Raw genomic sequence first — 16,204 nt, 5'->3', positions numbered from 1 at the left:
ATTCTACTACAAGGAGGAGTAGATCCAGGTATCAGGTCTATCTGGCAGTCATAAGACCTATGAGGAGGTAGAGTGTTAGCCTGATCCTTCCGGAAAACATCTTGGTATTCAAGGTATTCGGGAGGTAACTGGGGAGTCTCTGAAGAAATTGCTGCCAGTGCAACACCAGGTGGAGGGTGACAAGTAGAGACGCATTCTGGAAACTGGACCGTTCTTGCTCGCCAATCGATCAGAGGATTGTGTTTCTCTAACCAAGGTATTCCTAGAATAATCTGAAACTGAGGGGCCTTGATCACATCGAACACGATCTTCTCATGGTGTCCATCTTGACTTACTAGCGTCACCTCTTGAGTGGTATGTGTTACTGGCCCGGAGGCTATCTCCGTACCATCCACTGTAGTAATGACGTCCTTTACAGCCTTGGGACAAAGAGTTAGATTCATCCTCAAAACCATTTCATGATCCACATAATTGCCGATGGCACCGCTGTCGACGTAAGCTTCAATTGCATGTAATCGATCCGGATTATCAGGGCTAATGAGGACCATAGGTATCACGAAATGCGAGGTCACGGAACTGGTTTTCACGCTCGGCAAGAGGACCTCTATTCTTGTCGGGCGAGGTCGTTTCCCTGCTCAGAGTTTGTAACTTTGGTAACTGCAGCTCCTACTGCCTTCTTGGCAGGTTTCACCGGACAGTCTCGAAGAAAGTGCCCTGAGTTTCCGCAATATAGGCATAATTTTTGCAACTGTTTTCTCCTTTCCCGCTCCCTTTGTGTTAGAGGACCTTTCAGACCCCCAATTTGCATGGGTTCCCCGGAGTCTACTCCTTTGGAAGGAGTTGGCGGTTTGGACAATACTCGAGCATCAAACTTGGAACGGTCGGCCTTCCTGTTCTGCAGTCTATGATCTATTTGAACGACCAAGTCTATATAATCCGAACAGTCTTGTGGGGGATTCACTACTTGGGCTAAAACGTCTTTGAGCTCTCCACGTAGACCTCTGTAAAACAGCGTAATCCTTTTGTCCTCAGGCCATTGAGTTTCCACTATTAGTCTATTGAAAGATGCAATATAAGCCAAAAGGTCTTGATTACCCTGTCGCAACGAAAGAAGCTCATTGTCCAAGGCCTGCCCCTGTGAATGTCTTGCGAACAGTTTTTCCATACTAAGCTGAAAGGCTTGAAAATCATGGAGAACCGGATCATCTTGATTAACTAGAGGGATCGACCAGTCTGCCGCATTGCCACTAAGGTACGAAAGTACAAAAGCTACTTTAGCTTGATCAGTTGGAAAGGCTGCTGGCCGGCATAAGAAGTGCAACCGGCACTGATTGATAAATACTGCAAACCTCTTTGGGTCACCAGAAAATCGTTCGGGCGGAGCCAGAGGTACATTCCCAGGTAGGTTGATCTGCACTGGATTCATAGAGGATGTTGAAGGAAGATTTGCCCCTGATGCGGGTAACGGGGTTTGTCCGGCTTGTGACTGTAGCAATTGTCTAGCAAGACCGTCTGTTCTCTCCTTGGAAATAATTAGTTCCCTTCTTAGAGCATTCGTTTCCTGACGAGCTGCATGCACTTCTGCCCTTAGTTCCCCAAGTAACCGGGCTAGGTGGTCAGTATCCGAGGTTTCCATAGCGCCTGGGCGAGAGTTTTGCGGTAGGCTTTGCGTTCTGTAACGCTCACCTGATTCTCGCAGAGGCGCCGGTCTTGACTGGGCGACTACCGTATCTTCAAAGGTGATGTGTAGCACCCGGTTGCCTCTTTGGGCTGGACCTCTGTGCACTGTATGCCTGACTTCAAGAGTAAGATGTCTGCAGACAGAAAATATGGGATTAATGAACTGGGGTTATTGGGGTGTCCCTATCTCTTTCCTTTTTTGCTCTCCTGTAGACCCCCAAAGGTTAACACTCTCACCTTAGGTAAGTGAATGCCGAGCTCTCCATCTGCCTCGGGGCAGGGTGCTGTAACCAGTTTCTTCACTGGATCGGTAGCGCAGGCCTCTTGACTTCAGAGGACTGCTGTCCGTCGTTTACTGCACAAACGGTAAGTTTCGAGTAATTCTATTGTCTTTAAAGTCTTTAGCAATGATGTCTCTTGTTTTGCAGGTTCCGGCGATGGCGGATGACGGGCTGAAGTGAGTTGAAGATGGAGTCCGTGTGATGAATAGAAGCGCCTGGAAGCACGTAAGTAAGCGCTTGTTGCCTGCTTCACGATGCGCTCTAACTGTCTTTTATTTTGCAGGTACGAGTTCGGAGCGGCTGCAGGGTGCCGGAATACCCACTGGGGTTGATGTGGAAAGGAGTAATGGCACGTGAGTATTACAGTTCCCCAATGTCTTTAAACGCACCTTGTTTTGTCTTTCAGATGCAGGATGCAGCGCCGAAGGCCTCCGGAGCGTGCGAAGAGTAGGTAAGCCTTTGTCTTTCAGATGCCGGAATGCAGTGTGAAGACCTCCGGAGCGCACGAAGAGTAGGTAAGCCTTTGTCTTTCAGATGCCGGAATGCTAACCTGTTCTTTCTTGTCTTTATAGGTGTTGCTGAAGACTGGATTCAGGATGGTAAGCCTTTTTCCTTAGGCCCAGGATCCGATGCAGAAGACACGATGAGCGTTCTGCTGCAGAGGATGCAGAATAACGCAAAGCAAGATTCATCCACCGGGTGTGGTTTAAATAGCCTCCTGTAGTGCTTAGGTGTCTCCTTCCACAGCCACGCCTAGGTAAGAAAAGAGTTCCTGCTTTCCAGAAGAGTTCCAGTGTTCTGAATCTAGGGAGTGGCTCCTGCCCCACCCAACAGGAAAAGTAGTTCCAAACAGAAGAGGATCAGAGGCTCAGCTGGCAGGCAAGTAAGCAGCATGGTCTGCTGCAGGTAAATCCACCCAAGCATTATGAGCACGGCGCTTCCAGCGCTGGGACTGGGCATATTTATGAGCCTGGTGCCACTGGCACCAGGACTGGGTCCAAAAGGTCCCAATTGGGACTGGTTGGCCCTCGGAACCTGGGTTATGGATCTGCTTCCAAGGGAGTTGGGAAAACCCTGACCTTTTGGAAGCAGAGATCATGACACAAGTCTAGGGTTATTGGGGCATAATCGTGTGGGTTTTGATGTGCAATATTGTGCCTATTAGCTTAGCAGAACCCCACATATAGTCGATTCTGGAGAAGGACTTCTGGACGTGGGATTAATGTGTCTATGCGGTTTCCTCGCCCTTTAGGGTGGTCCACAGATCTCTGAGGGTCAATTGCTTGAATCTCTTTTTGAGGGCAGGAGTAGGGGGAGTTTGTGTGTACTTGGTTGTAGATCTTCTATCCCTGCATGAATCCCACACAATACTTAGGTCCCCCATCATAATGGTCTCCCCCTTGCTGCACTGTTCTAGTTCTGTGAGAACTGTTTTCAGGAACCCCTCTTGGGTTGTGTTGAGGGCATAGATAGAGGCTAGTGTGAGGTTCTTGGGCCCACTTGGATAGTTACAAAGAGGTAACATCCTTCTTTGTCGGCTTTTGTGTGTTAAGACTTGGGTACTGCCTTTTACTGGAATGAGGAACCCCGCCCTCATCCCTTTGGCATTTGCTTGGATTATTTTGGGGTAAGTTTCATTTTGTGGTGATCCTGTAGTTTGATGTGTGTTTCCTGGATTGCGATTATGTCCGGCTGGTGTGTCCTGAGGATATGTAACAAACAGGGGTAGCCGCCTGACAATAGTTAGAGCATAGTATTAGTACTGTATGCTATTATTCAATAAGAGGATTATGGTGTTTGCACAGGTCACCGTTAATCTAAGCTTATGTCAAAGTCTAAAAGACCCCAAATTGGTAAAGGCTACACGCACATTCATTCGTACATGTAAGCACAAGTGTTATACATAGTGTAATTTTATTATAACAAGTTCATTGATCAACAATAATGAAGGTGTGACAATTTCATGCTTTCGAGAACAATCAGGTAGCATTTTTGGAGACATGGAACCTAAAGACCTTCTGCAGCAAAGCGTTTACAGAAGTGAAAAGTGTTCACATGTACTTGTACTACATCAAGAGAACACATTAGTTGTAGACTGATGAGTATGAAAGCAGAAAGCAACAAATGCAGAAATACATAGAATTCATTTGCAACAATTTCATGCAGTAAAGGATGGGGGTAGACTGTAGTAAGGCCTCAACATGTCTAATAGGCACTGTTCTCTAGTGCAGATACAAATATATGGACGAGGTCCTTGTCCTTGTAGAGTCAAGACAAGACCTATATGTATAAGACATTAGTCTGTTAACTATAGGTGACCAACCCTTGGTCTACGTCGGGAACAAAGAAGTAATGAATTCCCACAGGTGTAACAGGTGCCAGCAAAAGTGCAGCTGGACCCTGGGACGTTTCGGCTTCCAGGATATGGTGCCTTCTTCCGGGCCAAAGGATTGCGTCTCCCTACGGGTGGTAAACACAAGGTGAGGGAGTGTTAGACTGAGCATGAAGTGAAGGGTGTCACAGGTAGGTGTGTGTCTTGAGGAGGCATTCTAACTTCCTGCTTTTGACCACAGTGTTTAAGCCCCTAATGTTAAGGGTTAGGCACCTGAAGATGTCCCTACTGTTAGAGATTGCGGTTAATTTGGTAGCGTGTGTGCTTCTGCCTCTTTCTGTGTGCAGACATTTATCCCTGTGCATTATGTTGTGTTTTTTTCTTTGCGGATCTGGTATACTCTGAGCGACTCCCCCCCCGCCATCCCTTCAATCCCGAATGCCCTCACCCCATCACCCGTGACAACTTTAACATTTCCCATCCTCTCCTCCCCCCTGTGTAGGCCACCTTTGCTATTCCTCCCAAAGATGCGGTCCTAGGAGGTGGATCACAAGTATATCCGGGGGCACGTGCAGAATATCCTGCAACCCCAGTCATTATGTCTTTGGTATGATTCTGCGGCGAGCTCCACCATAGCTTAACTTGTATTGCCTAATTGTTCCAGCTCGGCCGTAGGTTACCTGCCTCAGCCACAGTGCCCTTCATAGGTGATAACGGTGTCTTTGCCGCATCTGGGATAGGGCGGTCAGGATGACTTTTCTTGCTTTTCCTGTGGCTTCGTTCTGTAAGGGACCATTCCCATGGCCTGGGTCCCCGTGGGTTGTGCTGTCGGTCCGCTGTTGGACCTGCTTGTGTGCCTGTGTCGATTTGCATTCTCCAGAATACCGCCTCTATTGACGTTACTCAATGCTGTCTGTCCTCCCAGCTGAATAGGAGCCTGAAAGGGAAGTTCCACCTGTATGATATCTTCTTGGCTTTTAAGTGGGCTGGCAGTTCACCCATGTCCCTTCTTTTTTGAAGCGTTATTTGGGGCAGGTCTTGGATGCGCTGAATTTCTTTGCCATTGAAGGTGATCTGCGCCGCCTGTCTGGCCGTGATCTGCTCATTTTGCTGGTAGTTTGCTAGGGCCGCAAGGTTGTCTCAGGGGCATGCACCTGGCATTTTGGGCCCACTCTGTGGACCTGGTTAATTGGAATTTTGACCTCCACTTCTGTGTTTATAAAGTCTTTGAAGATGCATGTTACTACGTCTTTCAGATCTGCTTCTTGGACTTATTCTGGGAGATTCCTGATTTGGATATTGGATCTTCGAGATCTGTTTTCAAGGTCTTCACATTGCAGTTCCAAATTTTGTGTGAACCGGGCTACTTATTCTAGTAGCTCGTCAGATTTGGAGCTGTCCTGGTCTAGGTCTTGTAATGCCTTCTCGTATATGTCAGTCCTTTCCTCCCAGAAAGGAGACACCCCTTCTAATCTCTGATAGTGCGGTTTTGAAATCGGCAGTGAAAGCTTTGAATGGGGCTTGCAGTGAGGTGGCTAGCTTCTCCTGGAAGTCCAAGCAGCACTGTTTCATGTCTTCTTTGGATGCCGCTATGCAGGGGTCGGGTAAGATTGGTGTGCATTCCCGGGGTGATGACAACTATCTGAGGGCAGTTCTGTTTCTCCAGATTGCAGCCAGCAGTCTCGGATTGGGTTGGGGCAGGGGTGGTGAGTTGCGTGGGCTTCCTCAGTGTTTTTGTTCCTTTGGAGCCTGGCATTGGCTGTCTCCCACTTTGGGGGAGCTTCTGAAATGTGTGTGAGGCTGTAAATGTGTGGCTCTATTTACGTTTAAAGTGGAGTGGCCCGGGTGCACTGTTGCTTTGCCTTTTCCAGATTTGGAGATTTCTGTTGATTCACAGTGGGCTGGTGTCCCGCTTTCCGTGTTGGGGCTGATAAATCTTGGTTCTGCTTCTGGACGGCGTGGCCTGTGGACTGATTCACCCTTTGAGTGCCTGGGCCCCTGGTTTAGTTAAAGGGATTGCTTGCAGGGTCCCATAATGTTGGGTTTGTCAGAGGGACTTTTATATGGTGTCTACCTTGAGGGTGCTTGACAGGTTGCATCTCCTGCAGACTACTGCCAGCGTGAAGAGGTTGCAGCGTCCAGTCCCTCTCTGCCCTTATGTGGCCGCTCTGTTATGGCCCGGGGTAGTTTGCGGCCGCTTACTCCTGCAATCCCACGGAGCCAGGTGTGCCGCTTCTGGAAAGGGGCGAACTCACCCTCCTCACTTGCCCTGATTGTTCTCTCGTAGCATCTCCACCAGTAGCGGGGCCCAGGGCAACGTCCGTATGTTTTCCCTGCCACGTGCACCGGTGGTAGGGAGCAGTTATATTAGCCGCATGCTTCTTGGCATAGGGGAGCCTTTTGTAGGAGTGCGGGCGGGGGTGGCTGTTCGCTTCAGGCTCTGCGTCCTGCCTAATTTTCTCTTCAGTCTACTGGGTGAGTCTCCTCTGCGTTGTGTGCTGGCGCTTTTCCGCTTCTATGTGTTGCGCGGGCATAATTGCTCCGGGGACCCCCGAGTTTGCGTTGGGGATTCCTGCTGGCTTCTTGCTCATTGAGTGGGGTCGTGGTTTAATTTATGCCAGGCTGGGCAATTTTGGCGGACAGAGCTCAGCATGTCGTGTCCTTAGTGGATGGCGCCCATCTTGGATTCCATCTTTGGGGATTCTTGATTCCATCTGTGACAAGGGACAAATGTCCTAGCCCAGACTTGGGCGGCTAACTGTAAAAGTATGTATGGTACTGTGATGAAAAGAATGTTGGCCAGAAGTAGTGTAGTGGGCAGCAATGGCTCCTAAGTGCTATAGTCAACCTTGCAATAATACTGGTTCATCTGTGATGGGCATACATTGTATGTCATACTCCTGTGCCTAGTGTTGGCCGAAGTAAAGCTATACTCTTCAATAGAGGTGTGCCAGAATGGAAGCCTTCAAACAACAATAGTATAGACATTACTTTAAAAAAAAGGAAAGTATAAACAAGTTTCTATCAAAATATGTACTTTTCTTAAACACAGATTAACAATCCAAGCCTGTAATGCAAGCACACAACATAGATAGTATACTCTAGGTATTAGCTGACAGGAGAGAATGCAAGCAATAACAGAGAAAACAGTAACAGTCAATCCAATTACTTTTGCAGCATTTGTAAGGCGGGGAAGGGGTCCCAACCATCCCTAGGACACAGGGCCTAAGGGGTTAACCTATAAAAAGATTGTTCAGGGCCTCCAAACCATGTAAACTCTACCTTAGTCTCTTTGTAGTGTCTGACAGTGTGTCAAAACAGTCTTCATAGCACTTTTTCAATGTGCCGAGCCATGGTTTGACACAGCAATGTGATCTCAAAGCTGAAGAACGCAGGCAATTTGCTTCTAGTGGCTTGATACATCGAGTCTTCTCAAATGGGGCTCATTTTGGGGTGAACTGCTTTAGCCCATCTTTTCAGCTGGCGGTCCAGCAGCTCAATATGTCCATGCAGTCTCAGTGGACAGGCCCAGGAATCTCCAGCTTCTCAAAAGCAGTTTAGGTCTGGCACAATGTGGTGGGTTTAAGACAGGAAGTGATAAAAGCTAAATTCCAAGATGTCGGATACACTCCTCAGTGGGTATCTGTACTCTTGTCTACTTTGCATTAACCCCTCCCCCAAGCCTCCACCCACCCACATCCTTGTCTGCTACAGATTGGGGTATGGCTTATTCCTTCTAAGCTAATTTCCCATGCCCAATCAAGTCAGCCCATTCAGCTAGAGAAATGTCAAAACCCCCACCGGTATTACAGAGGAATTCCTGGGAGTAGTTGCACTCATTTGTTTTGAGTTGTAATTACTTCTATCGATATGATATGGCATTTATAAAATGCCTATACACAAGTGTTTCAAGGCGCGACGAGGCACGGAAGGGGAACAGCGGGAGGACAGAGACAATGATCTTACTAGGCCAAGTGACATTGAGATCACGCAAGTGCAGAGGAGGGCGGAGGGAGGCAGTGCTGTATATGGGATCAACAATAACAAGAAGTGAGGCCAGCAGGTGGCAGGTGCAAGGGTAAGTGCAGACAGCGGGTGTCCAATAAGTGCAGGTTTGGGGACTGTAGGGTTACAGATACAGACCCAAGTGCAATGGTTGCCAGGGGGAAGTGCAGGTGTGCAACTGGGCGGGCAGGGACCTGGGCCCGAAATCAGAGGGTAGCCAGGTGACCAGTGCAGTATCAGACAGGAGATCAGCAGGGGATAGGAAGAGAGAAGGCAGAAGCAAAGAGGAACATCTTGAGGTGCTTTCGGTACCGGACATGGTTTTCCTCAAGTTTCAGAGAGGCTGTTCCAGAGGGAGGCCCCAGCCGAAGAAAGAGATCTACCCCCAACTCGTTGCTTGGAGAAGCGTCTGACCCTGATGGAGTTGGAGGTGGAGGAGCGAAGAGCTCAAGCAGGAAGGTATTTACGAAGAGAGAGTTGGAGGTATTGAGGACCCACGCCCCAGAGGCCTTGTGGACAATGCAGAGGGTCTTGAACTTAATCCTTGCAGCCACTGGGAGCCAATGAAGAGATTTCAGTGCTGGAGAGATACGATCCCTGGGCTTGAGGCCAAGGACAAGTCTCGCATTTCTGTTCTGGATGAATTGCAGAGGGCGGAGAGTAGAAGCAGGCAGATTTAGAAAGAGGCTGTTGCAGTAGCCCAGCCTAGAGAGAACCAGAGCTCTGGAGACAGCTTTTGGGGGAGGAAAGGAAGAATACCTCTGAGGAGGTGAAGTTGGTAGTTTGACTTCTTAGAGATGTCAGAGATGTGAGGAGAAAAGGAGAGTGCAGAGTCAAAGATGACCCAGTGGATCTTAGCCTCACAGGTGGGAGCAGGAAGAGAGCCAAGGGAGGCTGGCCAGAGTGCAACAGGAAAGGAGTGTGCAGGTGTGCCGATGAGGAGAAATTCCGTCTTACTGGCATTAAGGCAGAGATCATTGGCGGCACACCACTTTTGGATAGCAGACAGACAGTCAGAGATGAGAGAAGGAGAAGAGGTGGCTGAGGGGAGCCTGGAAACAAGCTGAGTGTCATCCGCATAGCACTTAAAGTTGGAGCAGAGAGCGGCAATTGGGTGGGCGAAAGGTGCCAGTTATTTGTTGAAGAGCCAGGGAGAGAGGTTAGACCCCTGGGGAACACAACAGGTAGAAAGTGAGATAGAGGAAAGCAAGGATACAAGTTGGACCTCGGAGGGTCGATCAGAGAGGAAAGAGGTCAGCCAGGCCACGGCCTGATCGGTGATACCCAGATGATGACAGAGACGGTTGAGCAGGATAGCATGGTTGACCATGTAAAAGGCAGAAGAGAGATAGAGTAATATGAGGCCAGAGAGGAGAGTAGAATCAAGGTTAGGGAGCAGGTCTTCAGGGATGTTCAGGAGATCGGTTTCTGTGCTTCTGGCTGCTCTGAAGCCAGACTGATGGTCATGGAGACAACCAACAGATTCAGCGGGAAGATTAAGCTGGGAGATGGCCAGCTTTTCTAGGAGTTTGCCCAGGAAAGGAGTGATGGAGATCGGGTAATAGTCGGGAAAGAGAGGTCGGCTGAGGGTTTCTTGAGAAAGGGGGTGCACAAAAGTGCTTATGGGGAGGAAGGGAATACTCTAGTGGTGAAGGAGTGATTGCAGAGGTCAGCCAGGGCAGGAGCAAGTGTGTCAATGTGGTCCTTGATGGTTTTGGAAGGACAGGGAAGAACCTGGTTAGACAAGACTTTCATAGATTGGACTTGTCTAAAAACCTCATCAGGGGAGAACAGAGGGAAGGAAGAGAAAGAAAGGCGAGAGATGGCCACAGGGTGGCCAGAGGTAGAAGAGGGAGTATACGGAGGAGGAGGAAAGGACAGAGGGTGGACAGGATGTCCTGGGTTTTAGAGATGAAATGAGAAGCCAAGGCCGTGCAGAGGGCCTTGGAGGTGACAGGAGAAGTAGAGACTGCAGCAGGATTGGCCAGCTCCTTGAAGATTTTATAGAGTTCGGCCGAGTTGTTAGATGCGGCAGAGAAACAGGCTTGGATGTTAGCTCTATTCTTGGTGCGGACAGAGAGACAGTATTGCCTTTGGAGCAGGCGGCAGGCCAGTTTTGTCAGAGGATGCACAAGATGCTAGCCATTTCCTCTCAGCCACCCTGCAATTGCGTTTAAGGGTGATGACGTTGGAGTCGTACCAGGAGTTGCACTTGACTTTGGGCTTGAAGCGGATCCCCATGACCGGGGCAAGAGCATCGAGAGTATCAGAGATAGAAGAGTGGAGCATGGAAAGGGCTGTGTCAGGATGTGAGTCAGCCAGAGGTGGAGGAAGGGGGATAGAAAGTGGCGGCTAAAGCCTCAACTGATACACGCTTCATGGGTCGGATGACCAAGAAGGTAGGTGGCAGTGCTGGAGTTGGCTTGGCCTAAGAGGTAGAGAGGGAGAGATGGGAGGAAAGGAGAAAGTGATCACTCCAGGAGAGAGGAGTGGTGAGAGGTATAGAGAGTGGGAGGTTGGAGGAGATCAGAACATACAGATTGTGCCCTACAGAGTGAGTCGGGCCAGAGTGGAGAATAGAAAGAGAGAGAGAGAGAGAGAGTTGTAGAGGTTGTGAAAGAGTCCTGAGGACAGCACCAACAGAATATACAGAGTGGATGAATTTCTATGTATATTTCACATGTTCAATTCTATGTTGGTTCTAGAAACACATTGTTGAAGTGTTGAAAATTCAGTTGTGAATGTGATGTGTTTTTTGATAGACATTAAAATATGTGTATATTTTTGATAAGTACATGGTTTTTCGCTTGACTTTTTGGGTAAGGGGCGAGCACAAGCAAGTTGACATGCATCTATGGTGACTCATTCTGATCAGCAAGGGAAGGAAGCTGTATTGTGGGACTCTTTCTATTTTGGTTCTCACTGTCCTCACCCACACAGCCCCTAAAAAGAGGACTTTTGTAGCTCTTTGAAGTTGATGTTATAGGACAACCCGTTGGTTGGTTGAGCTAATTAGCTTGTCAGTATGGAAAATGTAAACATAGTCTCCTTCACGGAAGATGAGTTTAGGAAATTTTTTGAACTGCCGTCGATTCTAGGACAGTCCACCCCGTTAACAGCCAATTCCACACCACCAACTACCAATGACTTAGATCTTTTAACTCAAAAAGTTAAAAAACTGATACGCACGGAATCTCACGGCCAATTAATGGTGGAGTATTTGAAAGCAGGGATCATCCCCGAGGGTCTCCAAGTGAAGAATATTCCTAGGGTTTTTTTAGATAACCCCAAATTTATGGCTAATTTTAGTGGTGTAGGGAATGAATGTTCCCGGGATTGGATTATTTTGGTCATATCGATGGCAGAAGAAGAAGCGAAGAAACAGAAACTTGATCTAGCAGAGTTAGAGAAAAAAATCCAGGAAGATTCAGTTATACCGAATGCAAAAGCATTATTGGAAAAAATAGAAGAAGATATGGGGAAATTCAAGACCTTCAAAATGGACAAAAAGTTGTGGAAGTTCAAAAAAGATGTCCAAAACTATAAAGAAGAGGTCACATACCCATATTTAGTTCCAGGTTTTTTCACACAGAGCAATATGAACCAAGGTCAGAATCAAGGCCCCAACAATAGACGCCCATTTAGAAAATTTGTCACCTTTTCGAATTCATGGGGGTTCTAGTACAGGCCCGTTGAATACAGGAAATCCACAAAGAGGCCCTTTTCAGAACCGGGGCAGACGAGGGAAGAATCGCCAACCAGGCAACCACGGGATGCGAACACGTCAATGGCAACCGGGGCCGCCGACTTGGTGATCCCTATCTTCAATCTAAGTAATCACACTCTCACACCAGCCGAGACCCGGGTATTAAGTAAAGGACTGTCTTTTGTACCGGTAAATAAAGCTGACCTTTTTACCACGGAAATGGAGATGCGCAATTTCTTCCGCACGATTCGGTTGAAGTATTTCTTTAAAGATCATGATGATCAAAGACCACGGGATAAGAGCGTTTCAGGTTTGAAATTACCCTCTACTTTTACCCCATTAACCTCGATGGTTTCCCCAGAAATCATCAGTTTTCAAAACAAGATCATTTGTGAAATGAAAGCTTTGGTCCATACTAAGAACACACAAAGATAATCTGTCCAAAGAAGAAAGGGTAGCGATGAAAGATCTAGCTAAGAATACTTTGTTTGTTATAAAACCAGCAGACAAAGGTGGAGGTGTTGTTCTATGGGGAACAGAAAAATATCGAACCGAAGTTAAAAAACAGTTGGATAAAATCATCTTTTACAAACCTTTGCCTGGTGACCCAACGCCCAGAATCTGTGAAGAGATCGGAAGTCTTATGAATCATGCGGAAATGGAAGGGTGGATCGACTGAGGAAAAAGTGTTTTTGACACAACAACATCCAGTCACACCTGCGTTTTATTGTTTACCCAAAATCCATAAAGACAAGGAGGTCCCACCTGGACGTCCTATTGTGGCAGCGATTGGCTCTATCTTGGAGCCTCTATCGATTTATACCGATTTTTTTTCTAAGGCCATTTGTGAAAACAATGCGCTCTTATATCCAGGACACGACACAAATGATCAAAGTGTTGGATACGTTAGTGGTAGAAACGGAAGACATCTTAGTCACTCTAGATGTCGAGTCATTGTATACTAGTATCCCGCAGATGAAATGTGTAAATATCATGGGTAAGTATCTAGAGAAAAGGGAAGATAAGACGGTTCCATCAGCATTCATTTTAGAATGCATTAGACTAGCCTTGACCAATAACAAAATACGTTCTATTTACAACAACATGGAACGAGTATGGGTTCAAGTTTCGCACCCGACCTTGCGAACCTTTTTATGGACGACCTTGAGATTCATTCTGTGTATGCAGAACACAACCCATTTAAACATCAGATGAAAGTCTGGGTCCGCTACATCGACGATGTGTTCATGTTGCTCCTCATCTGGGTCAACGATCAAGAACAATGTATTAATTTCACCATGAGTTCCAGTGACAAAATGATCCCGTGATCTATAAAGATGCCAACAACAAATTTGGCACTACTTTATTCAGGAAAGCCACAGACAAAAATACATTCTTATTGTTTGAAAGCTTTCATCCACAATCCTTACGGCAGAATTTGCCATTTGGACAGTTCCTACGTGTGAGAAAAAATTGTACCCATAGAGAGGACTTTGATAAGAACAGCAAAGATCTATCCACTAGACTGAAAGCAAGAGGATACCCACCCTTCATAGTCCGTAGGTCGATGAAAAGAGCAAAAAATACACAAAGGCAAGATTGCCTCACTCCTCAACCCAGAGTCACAGAGGACAAGATTACGTGTGTATCCACATTCTCTCCTGTTAGTAATGAATTACGCAGGTGTATCCTAAAAAATTGGAATATAATCAACACTGACGACTTTTCCATTAGTAAACCACGGTTTGCATTTCGACGTATGCCCAACCTGAGAGACAAATTGGTGCATACTTACAGAACACCCATAGAAGAGAAGTCGATGACCCAGCCGACCCTGTGGAATTTACCACCGGTAGTAGGCCACTTCACCTGTGGTCATTGCTCAGTGTGCAAATTAACATCCAATATGAAATTTGTCAATCTCAAAAAAGGAAAAAAATGGGTGTTGAAAAACTTCACCAATTGTAATTCCAAATGGGTAGTCTATGGCATTAGGTGCCCATGTGGTTTACTATATGTTGGGAAAACTAAAAGACCGATTTGTCAGAGAATCTGCGAACACAGATCATGTGTGAAAAATCAGGTACCAGAGAAACCCCTGGTAGCACACTTTAAGAGTGTTGGCCATGGGGTAGATGACAAATACTGGTTCATCATTGAGATGGTACTTCCCCAACCTAGAGGGGGTAACAGAGATCTGAAATTAAGACAGGCCGAACAGAAATGGATTTATTCCCCAGACAGTGTAAGGAATGGACTTAACATTTCCATTGAATGGTCCCTATTTATTCATCATAAAAAATGAACATAAATGTAGGGTAGTTTGGGAAGAGAAGTGTTGGAATATGTGCAGTGTTCCAGCGCCACTGCTGCAATCAGGAAACGTCTATTCCCCCCAAGGAATACATGTAGCGATTCCGCTAACATCCCGGGTAGACTATCACTTGATAAATATGGTGTGACAGCCACACCGCACATCGACGAATTCTGGTAGAGATAACAATTGCTTTTACGAAAGGTACACACACAAACTTTTCTAAGTAAATATTGCCCCCAGTTGATACACCCGCTCTAGCTCGGCGGATGTATACATCACAATAACATAGCTGCGGGTCATCTGAGCGGCACACAGATGTGGCCATGCAGCTTTTAAGTAAGCAGTGTTCCTAGTTGATAAACCCGCTCCAGCATGGCGGATGTAAAGACTATAACAACATGGCTGCGGGTCACATGAGCGGCACATATATGCTACTACGTGCGGATGCAAGTGAACGAGGCTGTCTATTTAAGACGGTGGGGGGCAGGTATCATTTGTTCGACCGCTCCGAGACGAGAGCTATGTGTGCGAGCTTAACTGCAAGGACACGACTGAAAGTGCGAGGTAAGACGGATGCGCAATAAGGGAATACTTACTAACGTATCGTGTAAGGGAATCTAATCATCCCTGTTTTCCTTCTTCTCGTTTCTGGCCATATAGACTTTGCAGCAAAGAAAATATCGTAGTCTGCAGTGGGTTATCTAATATCTCTTCCCGATAATAAGGTTATGGGTGAATAATTAAGAGGTAAGCCCCAAGAGTTAATAAGTATAATTACAGCATTATTCAGGAATAAAACCCTGTTTTTCAAAACGCATTTTTGTTTTTTCATAATAGATTGGTGAAGGCGTCTAGATAGATGACTCCTCCGCCGTCCCAGCTGTAAAAGCACAGCAGATATCCTTCGAAGCTAGGATCATAGAGGGATATAATTACAGAGTTCCCAATAGGTAAGCTCTTACTTAGTGTGATCGTTGGGATAGTTGCTTTCTCATTACTCGAGGGGAAACACAGAATAAGAATTGTTCCCTATAGAATCCATTCAGGAGAATCGAGATAGCAATTAAGTGCATAGTCTACAAAAAATCTTTGAGAGACAGACATTGGTAACTCCCGTTTTAGGATTAATAAACTAAATGTGTAGAAAGAGGTAAATTGGGCAGACACTTGGTCTAAATAATGTTGTAACAAGAAAATTGAAATATGCAAAACTTGTAAACGTTTAGTAAAAATGGGAAAAGAAATAGCCCAAAATCATAATTCCCTGTGGTTTTTATGGAAAATAGAGATGAAGTTGGAATAGATGCTATGTATTACTTGTGATGCACAAAAGAATAGAAACCATGTTTTTAAGTATCAATGTTTGTTTGTTTTTTAGAATTGTTGATATTTTGGCAAACTGAAATGTGATGGGAGAATACCAGAACATATACAAAGACTGAGTGCCCTGAGGACAGCACCAACAGAATATACAGATTGGATGAATTTCTATGTATATTTCACATGTTCAATTCTATGTTGGTTCTAGAAACACATTGTTGAAGTGTTGAAAATTCAGTTGTGAATGTGATGTGTTTTTTGATAGACATTAAAATATGTGTATATTTTTGATAAGTACATGGTTTTTCGCTTGACTTTTTGGGTAAGGGGCGAGCACAAGCAAGTTGACATGCATCTATGGTGACTCATTCTGATCAGCAAGGGAAGGAAGCTGTATTGTGGGACTCTTTGTATTGAGGTTGTGAAAGAGTCCAGAGGAGGGACATAAAGCATCCAGTTGGATGTTTAAGTGTCCAAGGAGGAGGAGTTGAGTGGTTGAGGCCAGGAGGGAGGACGAGAGGTCATCCCACAGAGAGGAAGGAGGTGATCTGGCCAGGTGGCTG

General features: G+C 46.3%; 1 protein-coding gene across 1 annotated transcript in view; it reads left to right on the top strand.

The window, feature by feature from the left end:
• Nucleotides 1–15,938, top strand: part of LOC138468059 (calmodulin-lysine N-methyltransferase-like) — a 734,539-nt gene extending 718,601 nt beyond the window's left edge. The window contains exon 4 of the mRNA XM_069608456.1: nt 15,700–15,938. Within this exon, the coding sequence (XP_069464557.1) occupies nt 15,700–15,701 (2 nt within the window). The 3' untranslated portion in view covers nt 15,702–15,938. The remainder of the gene's footprint in view (nt 1–15,699) is intronic.
• The last annotated feature ends 266 nt before the right edge of the window (nt 15,939–16,204 follow it).

Source organism: Ambystoma mexicanum, chromosome 4q, assembly GCF_040938575.1.
Source record: "Ambystoma mexicanum isolate Mex_15411 chromosome 4q, UKY_AmexF1_1, whole genome shotgun sequence".
NCBI lineage: Eukaryota > Metazoa > Chordata > Amphibia > Caudata > Ambystomatidae > Ambystoma > Ambystoma mexicanum.
The sequence above is the reverse complement of the archived record's forward strand: the minus strand, read 5'-3'. Positions and strand labels throughout refer to the sequence as shown.